Genomic DNA, 20,965 nt, shown 5'->3' on the forward strand with positions numbered 1-20,965 from the left:
TTGTATTGAACTTTATACGATTATAATTGTTATAATTACTCTAATGCCTGGTTGCACAAACGACCAATAACTAGTTATCGAACCATTAACTAGGTTATCGAATCAATAACATTTTGGCAGGTTGCACAAAGGATCTATAAGTTTTATCAATCCAATAAATATTGTGTTATCGGTACAATAAGTTATAGGCCCTATTTTGGTTCGATAAATTTGTTAAAGAGTTCTATAACTTAATTGGTTTGATATGATAACTTATTGTGATAACAATATTACGATAGTGTATCAACAAAGTAGTCCAGTCAAGGAATGACCCAAAATATATTTATATAATAATAATAATAAATAATAATATTTTAAACATAATAAATAAGTTAAAATATGAACCACTTAAAAGAATAAAAAGTACATACCTAAATCTGTTTTGGAAATCATATTCATCATATTGTTCGAGTGGATTGAAACAGTCACGATATCTTCTTGGCCTCGGTAAATTTAAAACAACTTCCAAAACATATTCTTAATCAGAACTGTTAGAATTTGATGATGTTGAATACACTGACATTTTTCTTAAGTTATAATTTAATTTAATTTTATAAGATTGACGTGAATTCCGATATGTGTGCAACGTGCTCTGATAGTTAAATATAATACATAAATTACCATAGCCAACAATACTCTAAACATTGGGGGCATAGAGGACATCCTTATAGTTATGTTAGGGTGAGCAGTCAAGCAAGCAATGATCGAGTATAATAAACCGAATCTAAAAACAAAAGGTAAAAACCAATCGAAAGTATCATCGCCCGTATGCTTTCTACCCGCAGGAAGGTAATAACAAATAATCCGGTGACATATTATGGATACGTAATTACCACCCGGTAGAATATATTAAGTGCGGAAGCACTCACCCGATAGAATATTATAGTCATATAATTGACGCACGCTATCGCCCGGATGACGCAAAGCGTGGGTAGAAGCGGATGCAGGTGCAGATGACCAACAGGGGCCTGAGGGTACCGTGGGAGTCCCTAGACGATATAAAAGGGGGTCCAGATTAGGCACAATTCAGACGTGATCCACCAGAGTTAGAACGAGCACCTTCACGTCACCCAGATCAATAGTTTTGTCATTTGGACATAGAATATTTTTCAAAAGTTCAATTAAATTAATTAATTGGACTTAGAATAATTTTAAATAAAAAACACTTAGAATAGATTCAAGAGTTTTCATTTATTTCACAAACAACCTTTCCGATTCGACATCATTCAACTGATTGTACGTGGCACGTTACATGTGAAATGTGAATTAAGCGTGGTGCCGTGGTTCACTATAGTCCAGTCAAGGAATGAGGAGTAGAATGCGTGAGCAGGTAACTAAGCGATTCCTTCGGAAACTTGTTCAGGGGTCTTAGGGTGTTAACATACCAAAAGTCCTGACACCTAGGCGGTGAGCCGGAAGGGGAGGGGGGAGTAAAGATACGCATTTTGGGTTTTTCGATTATAACTCGAAAACGGTGCATCGGAGGGAAATTTTTTTTTATAACAAAATAAAGCTCGTAAAATTATCTAAGACATTTATACTATATGTTTTTTTCAAATTTACAACCGTTTTCGAGCTACACCTTCGAAAAAGTAGAATATTACAAAAATGTAATTTTACCTCACTATATTTGTCAAACAATCCATTATATTGTCTACCATATTGTATTTTTTTATTTTTTAACTTAATGATAGACTTTAATATTGTTGTCTAGTAAATATAGATATAATAGTAAATCTTTGGAAATGTTCGAGTGTCTCGGCAGAAAGATAAGGTTATTGTCAATCCGTTAAACGTCTATATGATATTATGTGCTGGCTACGGCACCGCTAATCGCTAATATTGGTTCTAATAATAACTTGTTACAAAATACTATTATATACACAACTTAAGATATAATATATTATGATATTATGATATAATACCATATTATTTTTCATTTTGTTTTTCTGCGAACGTCTGAATAGTGAATACGTGCGTCGATCATCGAAAGAAACCAAATGGTGAGTATCTATAATAGTATTATTTTGTAATTATTGTAATAATTGATATAATCATAAACTAACACAGATTTAAATTTCCTGTCGAATTTAGAAAAATAGTGTGTTCCAATAGTTTTACAGTGAACCTATTTTTTTTTAAAAAACATTAAAATAGGTACATTCTAATCAAAAATTAAAAATTAAAACCTTGTAATATTTCTATGTACCTAAAGAGAATCAAGTTCAATGTAGGTATATTTATTTATTTATTTTTATTAGTACATATAACATAAATATGCTTTATTTAACAGCGGCTCGAAGAGAGTATATTTGAATCACAAAGTTGTTGATTAATATTATAATATTATAATATTTATTTAGATACAATAACACGTTTAATTAAATTTCATAATTTCAGTTTATCATTTATTAGATCTTTTTTTCGAATATTAAATATTAATAAGACCCCACTATATAAGAATAAATGAAATTATTAATGTCTTAAAATTAAAAATATATTCAAGGTCCATTGTCTTGTGCTCTACATTTTGTGTTATTATGTTTGCGTAGGATCTAGAAAATCGATTATTAAAAATAATATAAAATTGTGCACCTAGAAAAAAAAATAAGATAATAAAGATATTATATATGTAGCGTAGACGACAATAGACTATTTAAAAAAAAAGTTATTGCAATTTTCAGTTCATCGTAAAAAACACCATTTATACATATGATATATAATATATTGTTAACAGATACTACAATGAGTACTACTAAATGTCCCGTGTGCCTATATGATGTCGTTAGGGGAAGTAAAAATGTCTGTGAGGTTAAAGAAAAGGGTATACTGGGCCTTGTTAAAGCAAGTAAGGAACAGAATGACGATAAGCTTGAAATTTTCCGTGGTTTGACATCCCTTTTTATTCACATAAGCTGTCGTAAAAATTATACCAGGACTGACACAATAAAAAAATATGTTAGGGAGGCATCCACATACAAGGAAGAGACAGGGCCGTCTCAGCTCCGGTCTTCAGTTCCTAAATTCAATTTTAAGAGCAATTGTTTGTTCTGTGGACATTGTGCAAAGAAAGAAATTAAAAATCCGTTGGCAAAAAGGAGAATTGTGCATTCAGTTGAGACTTTAACTGTTCAAAATCGAATCAGGGAGGTATGTTCTATGAAGCAGGATACTTTAGGTGACGAAGTTCTTGGTCGCCTTTCCTTGATTAACGATCTTGTTGCTGAGGAGGCAGTATACCACAAAGACTGCTATATTAATTTTTTGAAGCCCACGAGCATACAAACTCCAAAAACTCTAGATTCCAAGAGACAGCCATGTTACAAAGGCTATGGAAGAGATTTGCATCTACTTGGAGGGAAGCAGCGATTGTCAGTTTTCCATAGATAAAATAATGGATATCATATCAGAGACCAAACCCCAGTGGCGGACGATCAAGGCTGAGTTGGAGAGGATATATGGAGATCGGATGCTAATCACTCCAGGTGCCAACAGATTTAGTGTGCCAGTGGTATGTTTTAGAGATAGTGGGAACAAGATTATCAATGAAGCGTGGTATGGAAACAAGGCCAAAAATGAAGAAGAAGAGGTTGAGAATTGTTGATAAAGCTGTGGAAATTTTGCGGCAAGATATTCAGAGTCAAGTGTACAGCACAGACACGTACCCTCCTAGAGACGACTTTTTGAAGAATCCAGGTACAATGACGCAATCCCTGACTTTTTTCCTTGAGGGTCTTCTATTGGCGAAGACAAAGAGAAAAGAAGAAACAAGGAGAAAATGTGCTGCACTGGGAAACTCCATAATTGGAATTGTCAGACCTAGAACCTTCGTATCACCTCTATTATGCAGTTTGTCATTGCTTATATACAGAAAGTATGCTTCAAGACATTTAATCGATCTACTTGCAAATTTGGGCTTTTGTGCATCGTATCACGAAGCACAAAAGTTAGAAATGTCAGCTATAGACAGTGTGAAACCTGGTTTTGTTGTAAAGAAAGGCGGTTTTAATCAATTTGTTTTTGACAACGTTGATTTCAACGTATGTACTATTGATGGGCTCAACACTCTCCATGCTATGGGTGGAATCAGGTGCATTACTCCCTCGAATTCACTTGAAAAAGGTGCTCGCATACCAAGATTAAAGAACATGCCCTTATCACATGATGTTGGAAAACTTGGGATTATTCCGCTGAAAACATTCCAGAAAAGAGCTAGCCTGGAAAGTGTAGTGGTCAAACGCATTAACGTACCCGAAGAAGTGGTTCACCCTCAACCTTTTAATGTCCTCTGGTTTGTTGCAAAAAAACTAAACATCTCGCTGCCAGAATGGAAAGGGTACATGACAACCATAACAACAGGGGATTTCAGTGAAAAGACAAGAGTAATAACCCTCCCCTTCATCAATGCGCCACCATCAAACTACGACACGGTCTATACAGCTTTGCAATATGCTAGCGAGTTGATCCAGCTGTCTCAGAATGACGACGAAAATAACAAAATAAAAGTAATTATCACCTTTGACCAGCCACTATACTGGAAGGCACGGGAAATTATTGCTACAGCTTCTCCTGACTCTCAGATAACGAACTGTATTGTGCGCCTTGGTGGATTTCACTTGCTGATGTCTTTTTTGGGCAGTATAGGCTACTTAATGGCTGGAAGTGGCCTAAAAGAACTGTTATGCATTACCCATGCTCCTCTATCTGTTGAAAAAATGCTCCAGGGTCACGCATTCGCTAGAGCAATAAGAGGACATTTGCTTGTCACGACAGCATTGTCCAACAAAATACTTGACCAAATCCAACTGACAGAAGAAGAAAAATCTGCTGTCACCGACATTTTGTCTAGTTTTCTGGATGAGCCACCTGCACTGAAAGCCTTAAATGAAAACCCAATAATCAAAAAGTTGACTGAGAAATTTGGTTATAAATTGGAACAGCTTAAAAACAATGGGCCCACAGCTCAGCTATGGATCCAGTATTTCAACATGGTTAACCTAGTCAAGGAATATATACATGCAGAAAGATCTGGTGATTGGGATTCACACCTGAACTGTGTCAAAAAAATGATACCATATTTTCATGCTTCTGGACACTTCCCCTACGCAAAGTCCTGTCAGTTGTATATTCAAGATATGGAGAATCTATCATTAACGATGACTTTTGAAGAATATCATAAGTTTGCAACCAGTGGCTATTTTACTATGCGACGCTCTGATCGCTTTTGGTCAGGCGTGTGGTCAGATTTGATAATTGAAACCACATTGATGCGATCATTCAAAAGCCGAGGAGGCATAACTGGAGGCAGAGGTGATTCGTACAGCGTACTCAGCAAGTGGTTAGTTGGTATGAGTGCAACTCATGAGGTATGCACTTCGCTTGAAGAGTTTGCTGGAGTCATATTCACGTCAAGTGAACAACACAAGGACCTTGGACAAGCCCGCAGGAGTAGAGATACAACAGACATTGTCAAACTCAATCAGTGGTTTGATTCTCATCCTCCATTCCCAGAAACCTCTCAAATCATGTCAATCTCCAGTGGAGTAGTCGGAGATGCCACAATAACATGTTATGATGCTGTTCGAGTTGGTAAAAGGGTTATGAATTCAATAGTTAACTTGACATTCGCAGACATAAAGTTATCTCGCAAAGATCTTGCATTACCAATATCTTCTGTCAGCTCGTCGATAAAAGTTCACGATGAAAAGGTAGTAGTTGATCCAACATTGTTTTTTCAGCGGATATGTATAAGTAAACGATCAGATGAAGATTTGATGAAATATTTTGAGTATGTTTTGGCCCCATTTCCGTTGGCACTATTCAACGAAAGTGGCATGCGAAAGACAAATAAATCAGTGCTGTACAGTTTGTTTGAGCCAACCAAGAAAGATGTTCTTCTGTCACAAATGAACATTGTAGTGGATGGAGGATTTTTACTACACAGAGTTATTTGGCAAAAAAATGCATCTATTGAGACAATTTGTAACAGTTATATCACCTACGTCAACTACCATTATCCTGGAATTACTCGCACTGTGGTGTTTGATGGGTAAGCAAACACAGCCAATAGCACTAAATCTCATGAACAAATGCGACGTTACAGAATGAGAAGGTCAGCCGACATCAATTTGACATTGGACACATCAATACCTGGGAAACAAGAAGATTTTTTATCCAATCCTACCAACAAAACTAATTTCATCGCATTACTACAGACAAAGCTGCAGGAGAAAGGGATAAATACTCTGCAGGCTAGCGATGATGCTGACGTCCTAATCGTAAAGACTGCTGTTGAACAATCCACTCACAATTCTGTGGCAGTCGTTGGTGAGGATGTAGACCTTGCTGTTCTGTTGATTGCTTCCACTCCTCCAATTCAAGATATAATAATGCTGAAACCGGGACGAGGGGAAACCAAAACAATGGCACTGTCCACCCAAGAGATGCAGAACCGTGGATTTGAACACATCCTGTTCCTTCATGCATTTACCGGATGCGACACAACTTCTGCTACTTTCAGGAGAAGCAAGGTGGGCTTCTTTAAATTGTACTTGGAGTCAGAAATCATCACACAAGCAGCAATGACTTTTTCAAACATATCCTCTACTTACGACCAGGTTGAAAAGGCTGGGAAAATGTGCTTCTTGAAATGGTATAAGGCGCCAAAAAAACAAACCTCCCTTAATCAGTACCGCTTCCAGTCGTTTACGAGGTCAGTGTCAAATATGAAGCCTGAAATCAGCTACCTACCTCCAACAGAGAATGCAGCTAAACAGCATTCCCGGCGTACCTACCACCAAATGCAGCAGTGGCTGGGAAATGAGCTTCCTCCCCAAGAATGGGGGTGGAAACGTGTAGGAGAAACCCTGGTGCCAATTACAACAGAAGATCTACCAGCGCCTGAGGTCCTTCTGAAAACTATATTTTGCCGCTGCACTAAGGATTGTATAATTGGCAAATGTGGTTGCCGGAAAGCTATGCTGACTTGTTCTGCAGCGTGTCTCCACTGCCAAGAGAAATGCCTGAACAGTGTGCCTGTTACCGATGAGGACGATGAAGACGACATACAGCCCGTTCAGCAAGAGTCACCAACTACTGCCGACGAAGATGCCATGGACGAACAACCTGGGCCCTCAAGTTCAAAGAGGATGAAAATATGATTTTATAAAAAATAGCAAGTATAAAATTAAGAATTGATTGAGAACAATAGGATTTTCAATTATTGTATTGATGTAACAAAACTACTTAGGTATCTGTAAAATAAAGTTTGTATTGTCAAAGTGTATTATCATTTTTTTGTCTGTTTTATTTAATAACTTTCATAAAAAAAAGTGTCAACATATATTATTAGATGTACGAAAAAGGTTGTGGATCTAGAATATGATATATTAACAAACTTTCTGAAAATTGCAAAATGTTATGAAAGTTTTAAAATAGCTGTAAATTTAGGCAGGTTGAATATTAATAATTAACATATGAGTATATATTCTGAAAGGGAAATTTAAATATCTACAACTTTTTTTCTATACATATTTGTTGTTTATGAATAGATTTTGATAATATGATGGATTGTTTGACAAATATAGTGAGGTAAAATTACATTTTTGTAAAATTCTACTTTTTCGAAGGTGTAGCTCGAAAACGGTTGTAAATTTGAAAAAAACATATAGTATAAATGTCTTAGATAATTTTACGAGCTTTATTTTGTTATAAAAAAAAATTTCCCTCCGATGCACCGTTTTCGAGTTATAATCGAAAAACCCAAAATGCGTATCTTTACTCCCCCCTCCCCTTCCGGCTCACCGCCTAGGTGTCAGGACTTTTGGTATGTTAACACCCTAAGACCCCTGAACAAGTTTCCGAAGGAATCGCTTAGTTACCTGCTCACGCATTCTACTCCTCATTCCTTGACTGGACTATAGTGAACCACGGCACCACGCTTAATTCACATTTCACATGTAACGTGCCACGTACAATCAGTTGAATGATGTCGAATCGGAAAGGTTGTTTGTGAAATAAATGAAAACTCTTGAATCTATTCTAAGTGTTTTTTATTTAAAATTATTCTAAGTCCAATTAATTAATTTAATTGAACTTTTGAAAAATATTCTATGTCCAAATGACAAAACTATTGATCTGGGTGACGTGAAGGTGCTCGTTCTAACTCTGGTGGATCACGTCTGAATTGTGCCTAATCTGGACCCCCTTTTATATCGTCTAGGGACTCCCACGGTACCCTCAGGCCCCTGTTGGTCATCTGCACCTGCATCCGCTTCTACCCACGCTTTGCGTCATCCGGGCGATAGCGTGCGTCAATTATATGACTATAATATTCTATCGGGTGAGTGCTTCCGCACTTAATATATTCTACCGGGTGGTAATTACGTATCCATAATATGTCACCGGATTATTTGTTATTACCTTCCTGCGGGTAGAAAGCATACGGGCGATGATACTTTCGATTGGTTTTTACCTTTTGTTTTTAGATTCGGTTTATTATACTCGATCATTGCTTGCTTGACTGCTCACCCTAACATAACTATAAGGATGTCCTCTATGCCCCCAATGTTTAGAGTATTGTTGGCTATGGTAATTTATGTATTATATTTAACTATCAGAGCACGTTGCACACATATCGGAATTCACGTCAATCTTATAAAATTAAATTAAATTATAACTTAAGAAAAATGTCAGTGTATTCAACATCATCAAATTCTAACAGTTCTGATTAAGAATATGTTTTGGAAGTTGTTTTAAATTTACCGAGGCCAAGAAGATATCGTGACTGTTTCAATCCACTCGAACAATATGATGAATATGATTTCCAAAACAGATTTAGGTATGTACTTTTTATTCTTTTAAGTGGTTCATAATTTTAACTTATTTATTATGTTTAAAATATTTACAATTATTAAGTAATATGTCTTATTGAAAACTTCATTTTTAGGCTAAATAAAAACACATTCATGGTGTTACTTAATTTAATAGGCAGTGATTTAAAACGGTCTACCAATAGAAGTTTTGCAATTACCCCAGAAATACAACTATTAATTGCTCTACGATATTATGCAACTGGAGCATTTCAAGTAAGCTGTTCTTTAACATTATTTACAAAGTATGTAGATAAAAAATTCTTTTAATTTGTGTTTTAGTTTGTTCTAGGTGACCATATTAATGTACACTAGTTCACAGTATGTAGAGTAATAAAACGCCTATCAAAACGTATAGCAAGTCTTCGTCCTCTATTTATTAAAATGCCTGAAAATCAGATAGAAAAGCAAGTAGTGCAAATAGGGTTCTATGAAATGTATAATTTTCCCAGGGTAATTGGAGCAATCGATTGCACACACATAAGGATACAGTCTCCAAAGAGCGACATAGGAGAAAAATTTAGAAACAGAAAAGGTTATTTTTCTTTTAATGTACAAGCAGTATGTAACAGTAAAATGGAGATAACAAATATAGTGGCAAGGTATTAAATTAATTAAATCAGAAATATTATTAACAGATTATTATTATTATTTTGTTTTAGGTTATTTTATAAACTAATAATTTAATGTATATTTAGATGGCCGAGTTCAGTTCACGATAGTAAAATTTTTGACAATAGTTTACTACGTGCATGATTTGAAAATAATGAGTTTGAAGGCTGTTTTCTGCTCGGTGATGGAGGTTATCCATGTAGGAATTATTTAATGACACTATTACTGAATCATACTACAAATGCTGAATTAAAATATCAAGTATTTATTGAGTATTACTAATTTAACAGTTTTATTTTTGTATTTATTTAATTTAGTTATCAACTATTAATTAATTACAATCATTTGAAATGTACTCTTAGAAATCCCAAATTAGAATTGTCTGACTTGAGTTTTTCAATCAACATTTCTCTTTCTATTTCGGCAATTTCTAATTCAATTTTGGCTTTTTTTATCTTCAAATCATTGTAATGTTCATGAATTTTTTCTTTAGTGGTATTTAATGCCAGTTTTTGGTTAGATATATTTTCAAGGCTTTCATATACTTTATTTACAGTTGTATGTGTTACAGGAACTTTTTTGTTTGGTAATATTTCATGCAATTTAGATGGCACAGCAGTTATTTTTTTATTTTTTGTTTGAAAATCATCCTTTTTGTTAGGTTCGTCAGTATTGTCATGAATACTTATATCCATTGCCGATTCTTTAGCACTAGAGTCATTGCTATTTAATAACCATTCTATGTTATCTTTCATAAGTACATTTCTACATGGTGTTGAGGTAGAAACGGCTTGTGCATCAGCCATCTCATCAAGCCCCACCGTATAATCTAGGAAGGAAAATTAATAATTAAAACAAACTAGATAAAATTTTTATTTTTAAGCAATAAAATAACTTACATATTGGACTACCACTTCCACAGCTTTGCTTTTTGGCGATGCCAGGTAATTCCTTATAACTTGTTTGTAGTATACCTGGAAAATATTCATCACAATCATAGGGACATTCCAAAGATTCTAATCGATTCCCCATCATACCTATAACCTTATTACTTATTGAAGACGATTGATGCTCGGATTTTCCACCTCCTGTCTTATAAATCTGACTCTAAAGTTAGAAAAATGTAATGATTAATTTAACAATTAGTTGACTAGATTTTTATGGGAGAAAAATCGCCCAAGTGACTAGTATATACAAATACCTTTTCTTTATTTATATCCAGACTTGCTGATTTCTGTAACCACTTATTACACTTCTTCAGTTCCTCAATAGTTTTTATACCACTTGTTTGTAATTGATTGTACGATTCAGCAATTGTTTTCCATACTTCATCTTGATTATCAATACTTGAATCCTGTAATTAACAATTTAGGTTATTACAGCATTCTACATAGTTTTGGAGTTATATTTTAGAAACATACTATGGAAGGTTTATTGGTTAAAAGAAGGTCAACTAAAACTTAATTTTCTCTCTCTGTTGTAGTACTATTTGGTTGGTATAACATAAAATAAAAATACAATATATATTTAATATAAATTATCCTAAAGACAGATTAGAAACTGGTTATCATTAAAAAATAATTATTGTAAATTGACTTATACATATATTATAATTCTTCTTACTCTGTCACTGCTTTTATCTTTCCTTGTTTTTCGTTTCATAGTGTCAAACATTGCTTTTAGTTGTGTAGTCGTTCTTTCTCCAGTTGACTGTAACGCATTATACTGGTGTCTTATATTTTCCTAAGTATTTAATTTAATTTTATTTGAAGTACCATCAGTCTTTAACAAACACATTTATAAAAACATTTGATCATGCACCTTTAACTATTTAATTTCAATACCTAATTCATTTATAATACATACCTTGTAACATTCTGTAATACATACCTTTATATTCTCAATAATTGACATGTGAGGCTGTATAAGTTTTAACAAGATATTTCTTTCAGCGTCTGTAACATTTCTACTTCTCTTGTGGCCATGGTTGACTAATAACTATAGTACTTTAGAATTAGTAGATCATCATTCACTGTTGGGTACGGTAACATCAGCGCTTGACGAGTGTCGCGGTGAACTTGTGATCCCGCCCCGCGATGTTTATGTCAACGAACCGGTCGCGCTTACGTCGTTTCACCCGTTGATCATTACCGTGCACCCGGCGTTGCCTCTTCTTAACAATATTCTTATCTTATGATAAGATATCGCTGTTTTTCGTGTGTGCGTTCGTTCGCTCACGTGTGTTTTCTTCCTGTTAAAATGTGAGACGTTACTTATTAATTTTTTTTTTACGTTTTTTGTCTGTTTTTCGCGTAGCCGTTTTTGTAAATACGTCGTCGTAATGTGCGCCCTCGCCGCCATCGACATCGCGTTGTCGTATTATTAAAAACGTCGCGTTTACTTTCGTCGTGTGTGCGCCACTCGCCGCCGCCGACGTCCACGGCACATCGCCGTTTGTACTCACGTCGTGTGTGTGCCATCGCCGCCACCGACGTTCACGGCTCGTGTCGCGTTTACTTTCGTCGTGTGTGCGCCACTCGCCGCCGCCGACGTCCACGGCACATCGCCGTTTGTACTCACGTCGTGTGTGCGCCACTCGCCGCCGCCGACGTCCACGGCACATCGCCGTTTGTACTCACGTCGTGTGTGCGCCATCGCCGTCACCGACGTCCACGGCCCGTCGCCACTTGTACTCACGTCGTGTGTGCGCCATCGCCGTCACCGACGTTCACGGCCCGTCGCCACTTGTACTCACGTCGCGTGTGCGCCATTCGTCGCCACCGACGTTCACGGCCCGTCGCCACTGTACTCGCGTCGCACAGTGGTCGAAAAATTAAAAAAGGTGGCCAAAAATAAATAACTGAAACTATGATATTTATATATATACAATTATCATTGAAATACATTTTTATTGATATAAAATATATTACAATTTGTTTTAATTATTATTTTTTATTCTGAAATGTATTCTGGTTCCCCATCACTGCAATAATTTATGTCTAGCAATAAATCTTCGACTTCTGGGAGCAGTTTTTTAATATTATGTTTATCAACTTTTCTGAAACTGCTTATAAGAGGATCCGATGATAGTAATAGCCTTTGAAAAATGTCAGTATTAATATTAATCCTGGAAGACTTTCGGCTGTAAGACTCTCTATACCTCTTAATGTCTTTATTGCGTGATTCTTGAGCCTCCTCACTCAAAATTCCAATTGGCAAAACAAACGATTTTATTATTGATGAGCCATGTATTAATATCTTGTGTACACTTGGTGGCATGTAATACCAACTATATAAATTAGTATACAACTTTGCCGTTTCCCAACAATACACTTCGAACTTATCAATATTGATATTTTCACCAGACGATAAACATTGTAAAATAACATAAAAGTGATAAATAAGATCTTCAGAAACCCCAGTAATTTCTGCAGAAATTTTATAATTTTTAAAGAATCTTCTAGCCGTATTACCATCATTTGAGGATCCAAAACCTTGTTTTGGCATATCTACCAACAAACCTAATCTTGAACGAAATTCGTTTTGGATTTTCAATTTTTTTTGCTTCAATAGTATATCTTTTCCGTCTTTTTTACTAGCCTATAAAATAATAGAATCATAAAACGTTAGACATATAAATTACTGCAAAAATGTATTTGATTTATAGTTGAGATACCTACTTTCCATACTTTAAAGTCCATACGATAACTTATGTGTAGTAAGCATTCAAAAAATCTGATATAAGCGTGTAATGTGGATAACCCGTAACTAAAAAATAATTATATATTTTATTTTATTTTATTTAAAATACTATTTAATTAATTTATATTACCGGTATGCACTTTGATCATCAATTTTTGTTCGCATTAAAGCTAAATCATTCATTTGAGATATTTTAGCGCCACATACATAACATGCCATTGATGAAGATTCAGTTATAGCATTGCATACCTATAATAGCAAAATTAACAATATAAACCGTTTAAAATGTAATTCATAATCTTATATTGTGTACATACTTTTCCATCAATCATAGTCAATTGCAAAATGAAATTAATGGTACCAAATTCACATTCAAATTTAGCAAGGCTATTGATTTGATCTGAAATGTATTTCTCTTCGTTTTTAGAAATATCAACGCTTTCTTTTACATATTGCAATCGTATAGGTCTACAATATCTTGTTGATGAACAGGCTGGATTCTGCCACACAACTTCATTAGTAATGTTGTCAACAACTCGTAAAGGCACTAGTGAAGTTACGAATATGGTGTCGTCTTGTGATGCCCCAACAGTTAATTGTTTATACATTGTAAATCCTGATGTACCGTCAAAGCCCCATTTGCAATGAAGTGTGCTTATATTTTGTAGTGGCTTTGGGAGGCTTTGAAGAATTCTTTTAGAAGTATGATTTAAAAGAGATTGCAATTGTACCTAAAAGCATTAAATAATATTGTAACGTACCTACCTAATTTGAAAATTAAAATTAAACTTCAATATTTTATATTTTTAAGCAAAAATTATGTTGCTAACCTCACATTTCTGTTCTTCGATTGTAATTTGTTTAGGATACGCATTTACCTTCTCAACAAGAAGCTGATCATATGAAGGATATAAATCATGGTTATGTTCTTTAGCGTTTTTACGGAGCATATTGTATTGGAATTTCGATAACGAACATGCAATAATTAAAGACAGAGCTACTTCCGGACTCATCATAGACGGCTTTAATGCATTTTTATTTTCCTTCCATACATCACGAATCTTTTTTCCTCTTGTTGGAGTAGAGTTTGATGCTTCTTTTACCAATTTTGCTGTATCTTCATTTCCTATTTTCCTAAACGCATATGAAGTTGTCTCACTAAGTTCACTTAAACTTGATGAGTTGTATAGAAGTTGACATTTTCGTCGTTTTGAACGCGCACTACTTTCGTCGAATGTTTTAGTTGGACGACCACGGCCTACAGATTCAGAACTATTTATATCTGTTAAATTACTGTCTCTGTATACAGACACCGGAAAATTAATAATAAAACAAAGCCACTCCCGATTTTCTTTTTGAAATCTTTCATTTTTTCGATTACTACTGTTCCATTTTATAAAATATCTATAATTATATACAATTTACCTATCATTAGCACTTCTATAAAATAGAATAAATATATAAATATATAAAAATAAAAAAAACACATAAATACCTATTAAAAAATGAAGTAGCCAAACATCTCGTAATCTCTTCAATAACATTTTGTACGTCATTATCATCTTTGTTGATTTTTAAAGCATTTAAAACATAATTCAAGGCAATATTTTTTTTCTCCTGGATAGTATGTGTAGTACTATTTGTGAGTATACATTCATGAAGATTTCCACGTGTAATTTTATTTAATAAAGCCATGATTAAAAATAAATATATTATTTCACTATAAAGAAAGATAATATCAAAAATGGTATACACGCAATTTCAATCACCGGTTAAAAAAAATAGCGCAAATATGCGCAGCTAAATTTTATTTAGTATTGTTCACTGGACTTTTCCCAACGAACTGATATAATTTTCATCGTGTAACACGATGAATAAACATACTAAATATCTACGTTTTTAATGACATATAAGTTTAATTTAGATTTATCAATAATATTTTATAAAATATATGGTACGCACCTTTATCTTTAATTATATATATACATATATATCTCATAATGTACTCATATATCACATTTTATAAATACCGACGATAATTACTCAATTTAATACCATATTTAACAGAGAACTTATCTTAATTATATTTCGACTATTCACAATACATCGATGTTTTATCAACATTTTAGTTATGCTATATATAGCATTTTATGTACTTAAATTAGTGTTTTGTTAAAAAAAAAAAACATTTTTAAATACGATAGGATGTGTACAAACATTTTATTTTTTGAAAATTAAAGTTTTCTTATATTTAAAATAATGATTTTTGGCCACCTTTTTTAATTTTTCGACCACTGTGCGTCGCGTGTGCGCCCTCGCCGCCTGCTCTCCATGCGTATTCATGATTCATGAACTACATCGTCGGACATCGTCAGGTCATCCAGGGATAAATCCGGTGATGTTCATTTTGTATTTATGTCATTATTAAAAATATCGATGTTTGTAAAATTCATTCTGTTAATATAGTCTTAGATTTAAGGACCCCCCCCGTCCCGTTATCTGTAAATTTAGTAATAATCTTTAGTTTCAATACAGTCCACTAAAATTATAATATCCGAGTCTTTTTTCCTTACAAATCCATCCACCCCCTTGTAATTATCCGGCATCATAGGTTGCCGGCAATATCCCGCGCCATTCACGTGCCATCAGGGAAAGCCGCAGCCGCACATTCACAATATTAAATTTATTCAGCAAAATACTTAATACATCACAAAATATAACGATTGTCGATCAAAATCTCAAATTGATAATTTTAATGATAACATCGATTAAATTATCACTTTTATGTAAGTGATATTGTAATCAATAACCACATAACCAAGGTTAACGAACGAACCATTGAACTTTATGGAATTATTTGTGCAACCGAACACTACTTTGTGGATCCAATAAAGATGTTTATCAGCTTGTTTATCAAACCGATATCATATCTTATTGAACTGTTTTTATCGACCGTCTGTGCAACCGGGCAAAAGAATTGATTTCAATATTATAGTAAAAAAAATAAGATTAATTAATTTTATCAATTCTGATAATTTTATTAAATGTTATAATTTATAATATCAATAAATAGTTTTCACATTATAATATATTTGTATTTTATTTTTTGCTGTTTCTTAAAATCTTTCGTTTTGGGTCTGATGAACATCGATTCAAAATTGAACAAATAAGTTCGTTTGTTTTATTCGAGATTTCATTATCAGCAGGATGTGTATTGCAAGTATACAACTTCAAGCTAGCTTCAGAATGTTTCCATCTACAAAAAAAAATCATTATTTAATAATATTCGTAATATGTTTTATTATTTAATCATGTTATAGTTAAATATAACGATAAAATCCTCAATCTCATTATTTTAATTAGAATTTAATAATTTATTTGTGTTGAATAATAATAGGTAACGGTCAAATTAAAAAAATAATCTGGTGATCAATAAATGATTGTATCGCTGTTGTTTAACTATAGTTCATCATTAATCATTGGTTTTTTTTATTATGGTTTTTACCTTTCAAGTGACGGATTGTCCTTAATAGTACTAGTTTTATAATGTTGGATGATGTAGAAAAATAATACAACACAAATTATTACCTTTCGTGTCTTAGACTAAAAATTAAAAACTTTTGGTTCAGTATCATTTTTTCTTTTTCTATTCTGCATTTTTACCGGTTTTAAAGAAGATGATAGTGTTGATAGCATACTACTTTCATTCTATTATTTAATAATAATATATTAATATCATACACACACACATACATAAACAAATAGGTATAGATACTTACATCATCATTTGAAGAGCTTTCGCCTGATACATTAGTATAGTACGACGTATTATTTCGCTGACTTTATTACAACACTATCATCAAGCAAGGTACATATAAAAAAAAAATAGTAATTGTCAGAAGTCAATATACGAAAATATATTATAAGGCGATATAAAACAGTTTCACGATTCTAAACTAGGAGGTCATTTAGGTGTTAACAAAACTATTAAACGCATACAGAAGCAATTTAGATGGAAAGGTATGAAAGATGATGTTAAAAAGTACCTAAGAAATTGTACATCGTGTCAAGTAAATAAAATTTCAAATCGGCATGTAAAACAACCAATGGCTATTACATCAACAAATACAAAACCATTTGAAAAAATATTTTTAGATATTGTAGGTCCATTACCAACGACCTTGTCTAGTAATAATTATATTTTAACAATGCAAGATGACTTATCTAAATACACGCTAGGAGTACCAAAACCTAATCATCAGGCAAACACGGTCGCGGAAGCTTTTGTTATACATTCGTGTGTGTACATGGAATACCGGAACGATATTGACAGATCAGGGAACGGATTTCCTTAGCAAAACATTTACGGAAGTTTGCAAATTGGTAAAAATAAATAAGGTTAATACTAGTCCTTTTAGACCACAAACAAATGGAGGTCTCGAAAGATCACATAGAACTTTGGTCGTAATAAAAGTAGTAAAATGCCCTAAAAATGTTAGACACGATCAATAACGCCGGAGCAAGACTTGCAACTGGAGCGTTTCGGTCCAGTCCTATTGATAGTCTACTCAACATAGCCAACATAATGCCTCTCCATATAAAACGTCAAGAAATTGTAATGATTCTCGCTACCAAACTTGCCAGAGACAGAATGATATCTTCCCTTAACTCTTACCCGTCCTTACTAGCAATTGTTAAAAAAAAATAATATTAATCTAAAAAATATTTTAACATCTCAATTCCCTGTCATCCCTCCTTGGACATCATTTCCGAATATTATTGATACCAGTCTTGCTGAACTTCCTAAAATCTCAAACAGCTCACAGGTATACATCCAAAACTTTAAGAACACAATATCGCAATATTCTAATTATACTGAAATCTACACTGACGCCTCAAAATCGGAAAACAATGTGGGAATCACCATTATACACAAAGATGAGGTAATAACATATAAACTTCCAACAGAATGCTCCATATACTCAGCTGAAGCAATCGCCATTCTAAAAGCTTTTGAGTACGCACTCGGAAAACAAAATCAAAATTTTATTATTTTAAGTGATTCCTTAAGTGCAATTTCTAGCATAGCAAACACACATAAGCCTTATGACTTTGCAAAGAAAATCCACCTCCTCATTTCCTACCATCTCTCCAAAGGAAACGCGGTCAAAATAATGTGGATACCCGGCCATTCTTCAATTGAAGGCAATGAAAAAGCAGATATACAAGCCAAGAATATAGCCTCCTCATCTTCCCTAGACATCACTCAGCTCACTACTTCTCAAGATACCATAAGAACAATAAAACAAATATCACTGCAAGCTTGGCAAAATACATGTGCAAAACAAAAAACTAAACTGAACGAAATTAAACCAACTATTCTCCACTAGCCTAACAATCATCGCGACAGGAAAAAGGAAACCATCATCAACAGGCTAAGAATAGGTCACACCTGAATAACCCATGGCTTCCTAATGTCCCGAGATGAGCCTCCCTCGTGTACGACATGCGGGGTCGCACTAACAATAAAACATATTCTCATGGAATGTTTTGCGTATCTCGACGCAAGAAACCGCAATCATTTATCCAGCGATTTATATGATACACTTGGACCAGTCTTGCCATCACCTGACATATTCGTGTTCCTCCAGGAGACTGGATTGAACAAACTTATTTAACCAGCCGATTACTCAACCTCATAATTAAGCTCATATAACCTAGTATAGACACTTGCTGTTATTAAAACTATTATTATTGTTATTTATTATGTAACACCTATATGTAAAAAAAAAAATAAGTAAGATAAAATACAAATATAATTGATGATAAATAAATATGTTTTAATAATTTACAAAATTTCAGTGAAATAAAAAATCAGATGAATAATGAAATATTTAAAATATAAATGAATAAATATAAAAAAATAAAATTGGTTGAATTCAAATTCAATATTTAATATATATATATAAAAGTTGTAAAACACGATCAGATTAAAAAATATATGATATAAAATCAAAGTTAAAAATTATTATTTCATCTGAATATTGTTTATATCATTATAGATTAATTAAGCTGCTGGTGAATCTGCTAGTCTTAGTGAATAAATATAAAAGATATGATCGTATTTATTTTTTTAAAAAATATTATGTTATGTGCCTATAAAATATTTATACTATTGATTATAAATAAATATGTTTTAATAATTTACAAAATTTCAGTGAAATAAAAATCAAATGAATAATGAAATATTTAATATCAAATAAATTCATGTTACCCAAAAATAAAAAATTAAATCAATAAAATATAAAGTACCTACATTCAATAATCTAAATTGTATATAAAATAAAAAATTATGAAATCAGTATTTTATTTTTATAAACATATATTTTAGTAACAGATAAAATAATACTATGATACTATTAATTGGTGTTGTTTAATTACAGGCAAAAACCAAAAAATAAAATAATTATAATTGATTTTGATTTTGGATTCAGCAACTATTAACGTACAGATTTAATACTTATTTCTGCAGCTATATCACAGACTCACGTAAAATCTGAAATTATTCGTCTACGAGGTCGACCTTTAATAATATCACCTGATGGAAGAATAAGATGACTTCGGTCAAACCCCGAATGATTTTTGTAGTTCGGACTTTTACAATCGAGATTCTGTAAATCTTAGGATAAACATCCAACGTTGGAAAAAGTCCGAAATCTTTACCAATTATGTGATATTTTTTTTTTCTTCGTTCTATGATCGTATATAAAAATAATATAATTGTTTAAGTATAACAGGTATTGTATTAGCCACTACAATATACTAGTGTATTTGTATAAGTAGATACTCATATTTATATTATTATTACAAATTATTTTATTGCGATCGACTTTGAGAATTTTCATTTTGACTTTAATATAAATCATGATTATGGAAGACCTCGATATGTGTACCTGTACCAACTCATACAATAACTAAAAATGTACCTACCTACTTTATCTGGGCTATGTGATAAAAGTTATTTGTAATTTAGTTTATGATATTAAACAGGTATAATACAGATAATTGATTGATATCTAGTCCTATTGAAAATAATTTTACGAGCAGTATTCGTTTTACAATTGCCGCGAATAGTATATCTTTCAATATGTCTCTTAAGGAACGTTTTTATGAAATTTTAAATAAAGTTATTGAACAAAAAAATAATATTTATTCATTGTATATAACAAATGAAAAATATGAAGTTTTAATAAATGAAGTTAAAGAATCGAAGTCTAAAAAAATCAATTCACTATCGGCGACTTAAACGGTTTGATATTGTTAATATTGGCGGAGAAGAAAAATTGATTGTTCCGACGACTGATGCCTCCGAAGAAATGTGTTTCTATGTTCGTTATAATGATTTGCATGAAATTATTCATGAAGCACATATTGGAACAGGCCACGGAGGTAGAGATCGTATTGCTTATGCTGTTAATAGTAAATATAAAAATGTTAATATTGAGGCTATTAATATTTATTTAAAATTATGTAAACCATGTTAAAAAAACACAGTATGCCCAAAAAAGTCTAACCGTTAAACCTATTGTACACACCGAAATGAATTCGCGTTGCCAAGTGGATTTAATTGATATGCAGGCAAACCCCGATAACGATTACAAATTTATAATGGTTTATCAAGACCACTTGACTAAATTTGTTATTTTACGACCACTTAAATTTAAACGGTCTGAAGAAGTTGC

At 33.0% G+C, this 20,965-nt stretch overlaps 1 protein-coding gene across 1 annotated transcript; it reads right to left on the minus strand.

The window, feature by feature from the left end:
- Positions 1-12,473: 12,473 nt before the first annotated feature.
- On the minus strand, positions 12,474-14,657 carry LOC126555356 (uncharacterized). The gene is made up of 4 exons (XM_050210285.1): positions 13,541-14,657; positions 13,354-13,472; positions 13,202-13,289; positions 12,474-13,121 (listed from the first exon to the last, which is right to left on the minus strand). Exons 1-4 carry the CDS (start codon positions 13,829-13,831, stop codon positions 12,474-12,476), a joined length of 1,146 nt encoding a protein of 381 aa, XP_050066242.1. The 5' UTR covers positions 13,832-14,657.
- Between the last annotated feature and the right edge of the window lie 6,308 nt (positions 14,658-20,965).

The sequence above is a fragment of the Aphis gossypii genome, unplaced genomic scaffold (assembly GCF_020184175.1).
Source record: "Aphis gossypii isolate Hap1 unplaced genomic scaffold, ASM2018417v2 Contig00810, whole genome shotgun sequence".
NCBI lineage: Eukaryota > Metazoa > Arthropoda > Insecta > Hemiptera > Aphididae > Aphis > Aphis gossypii.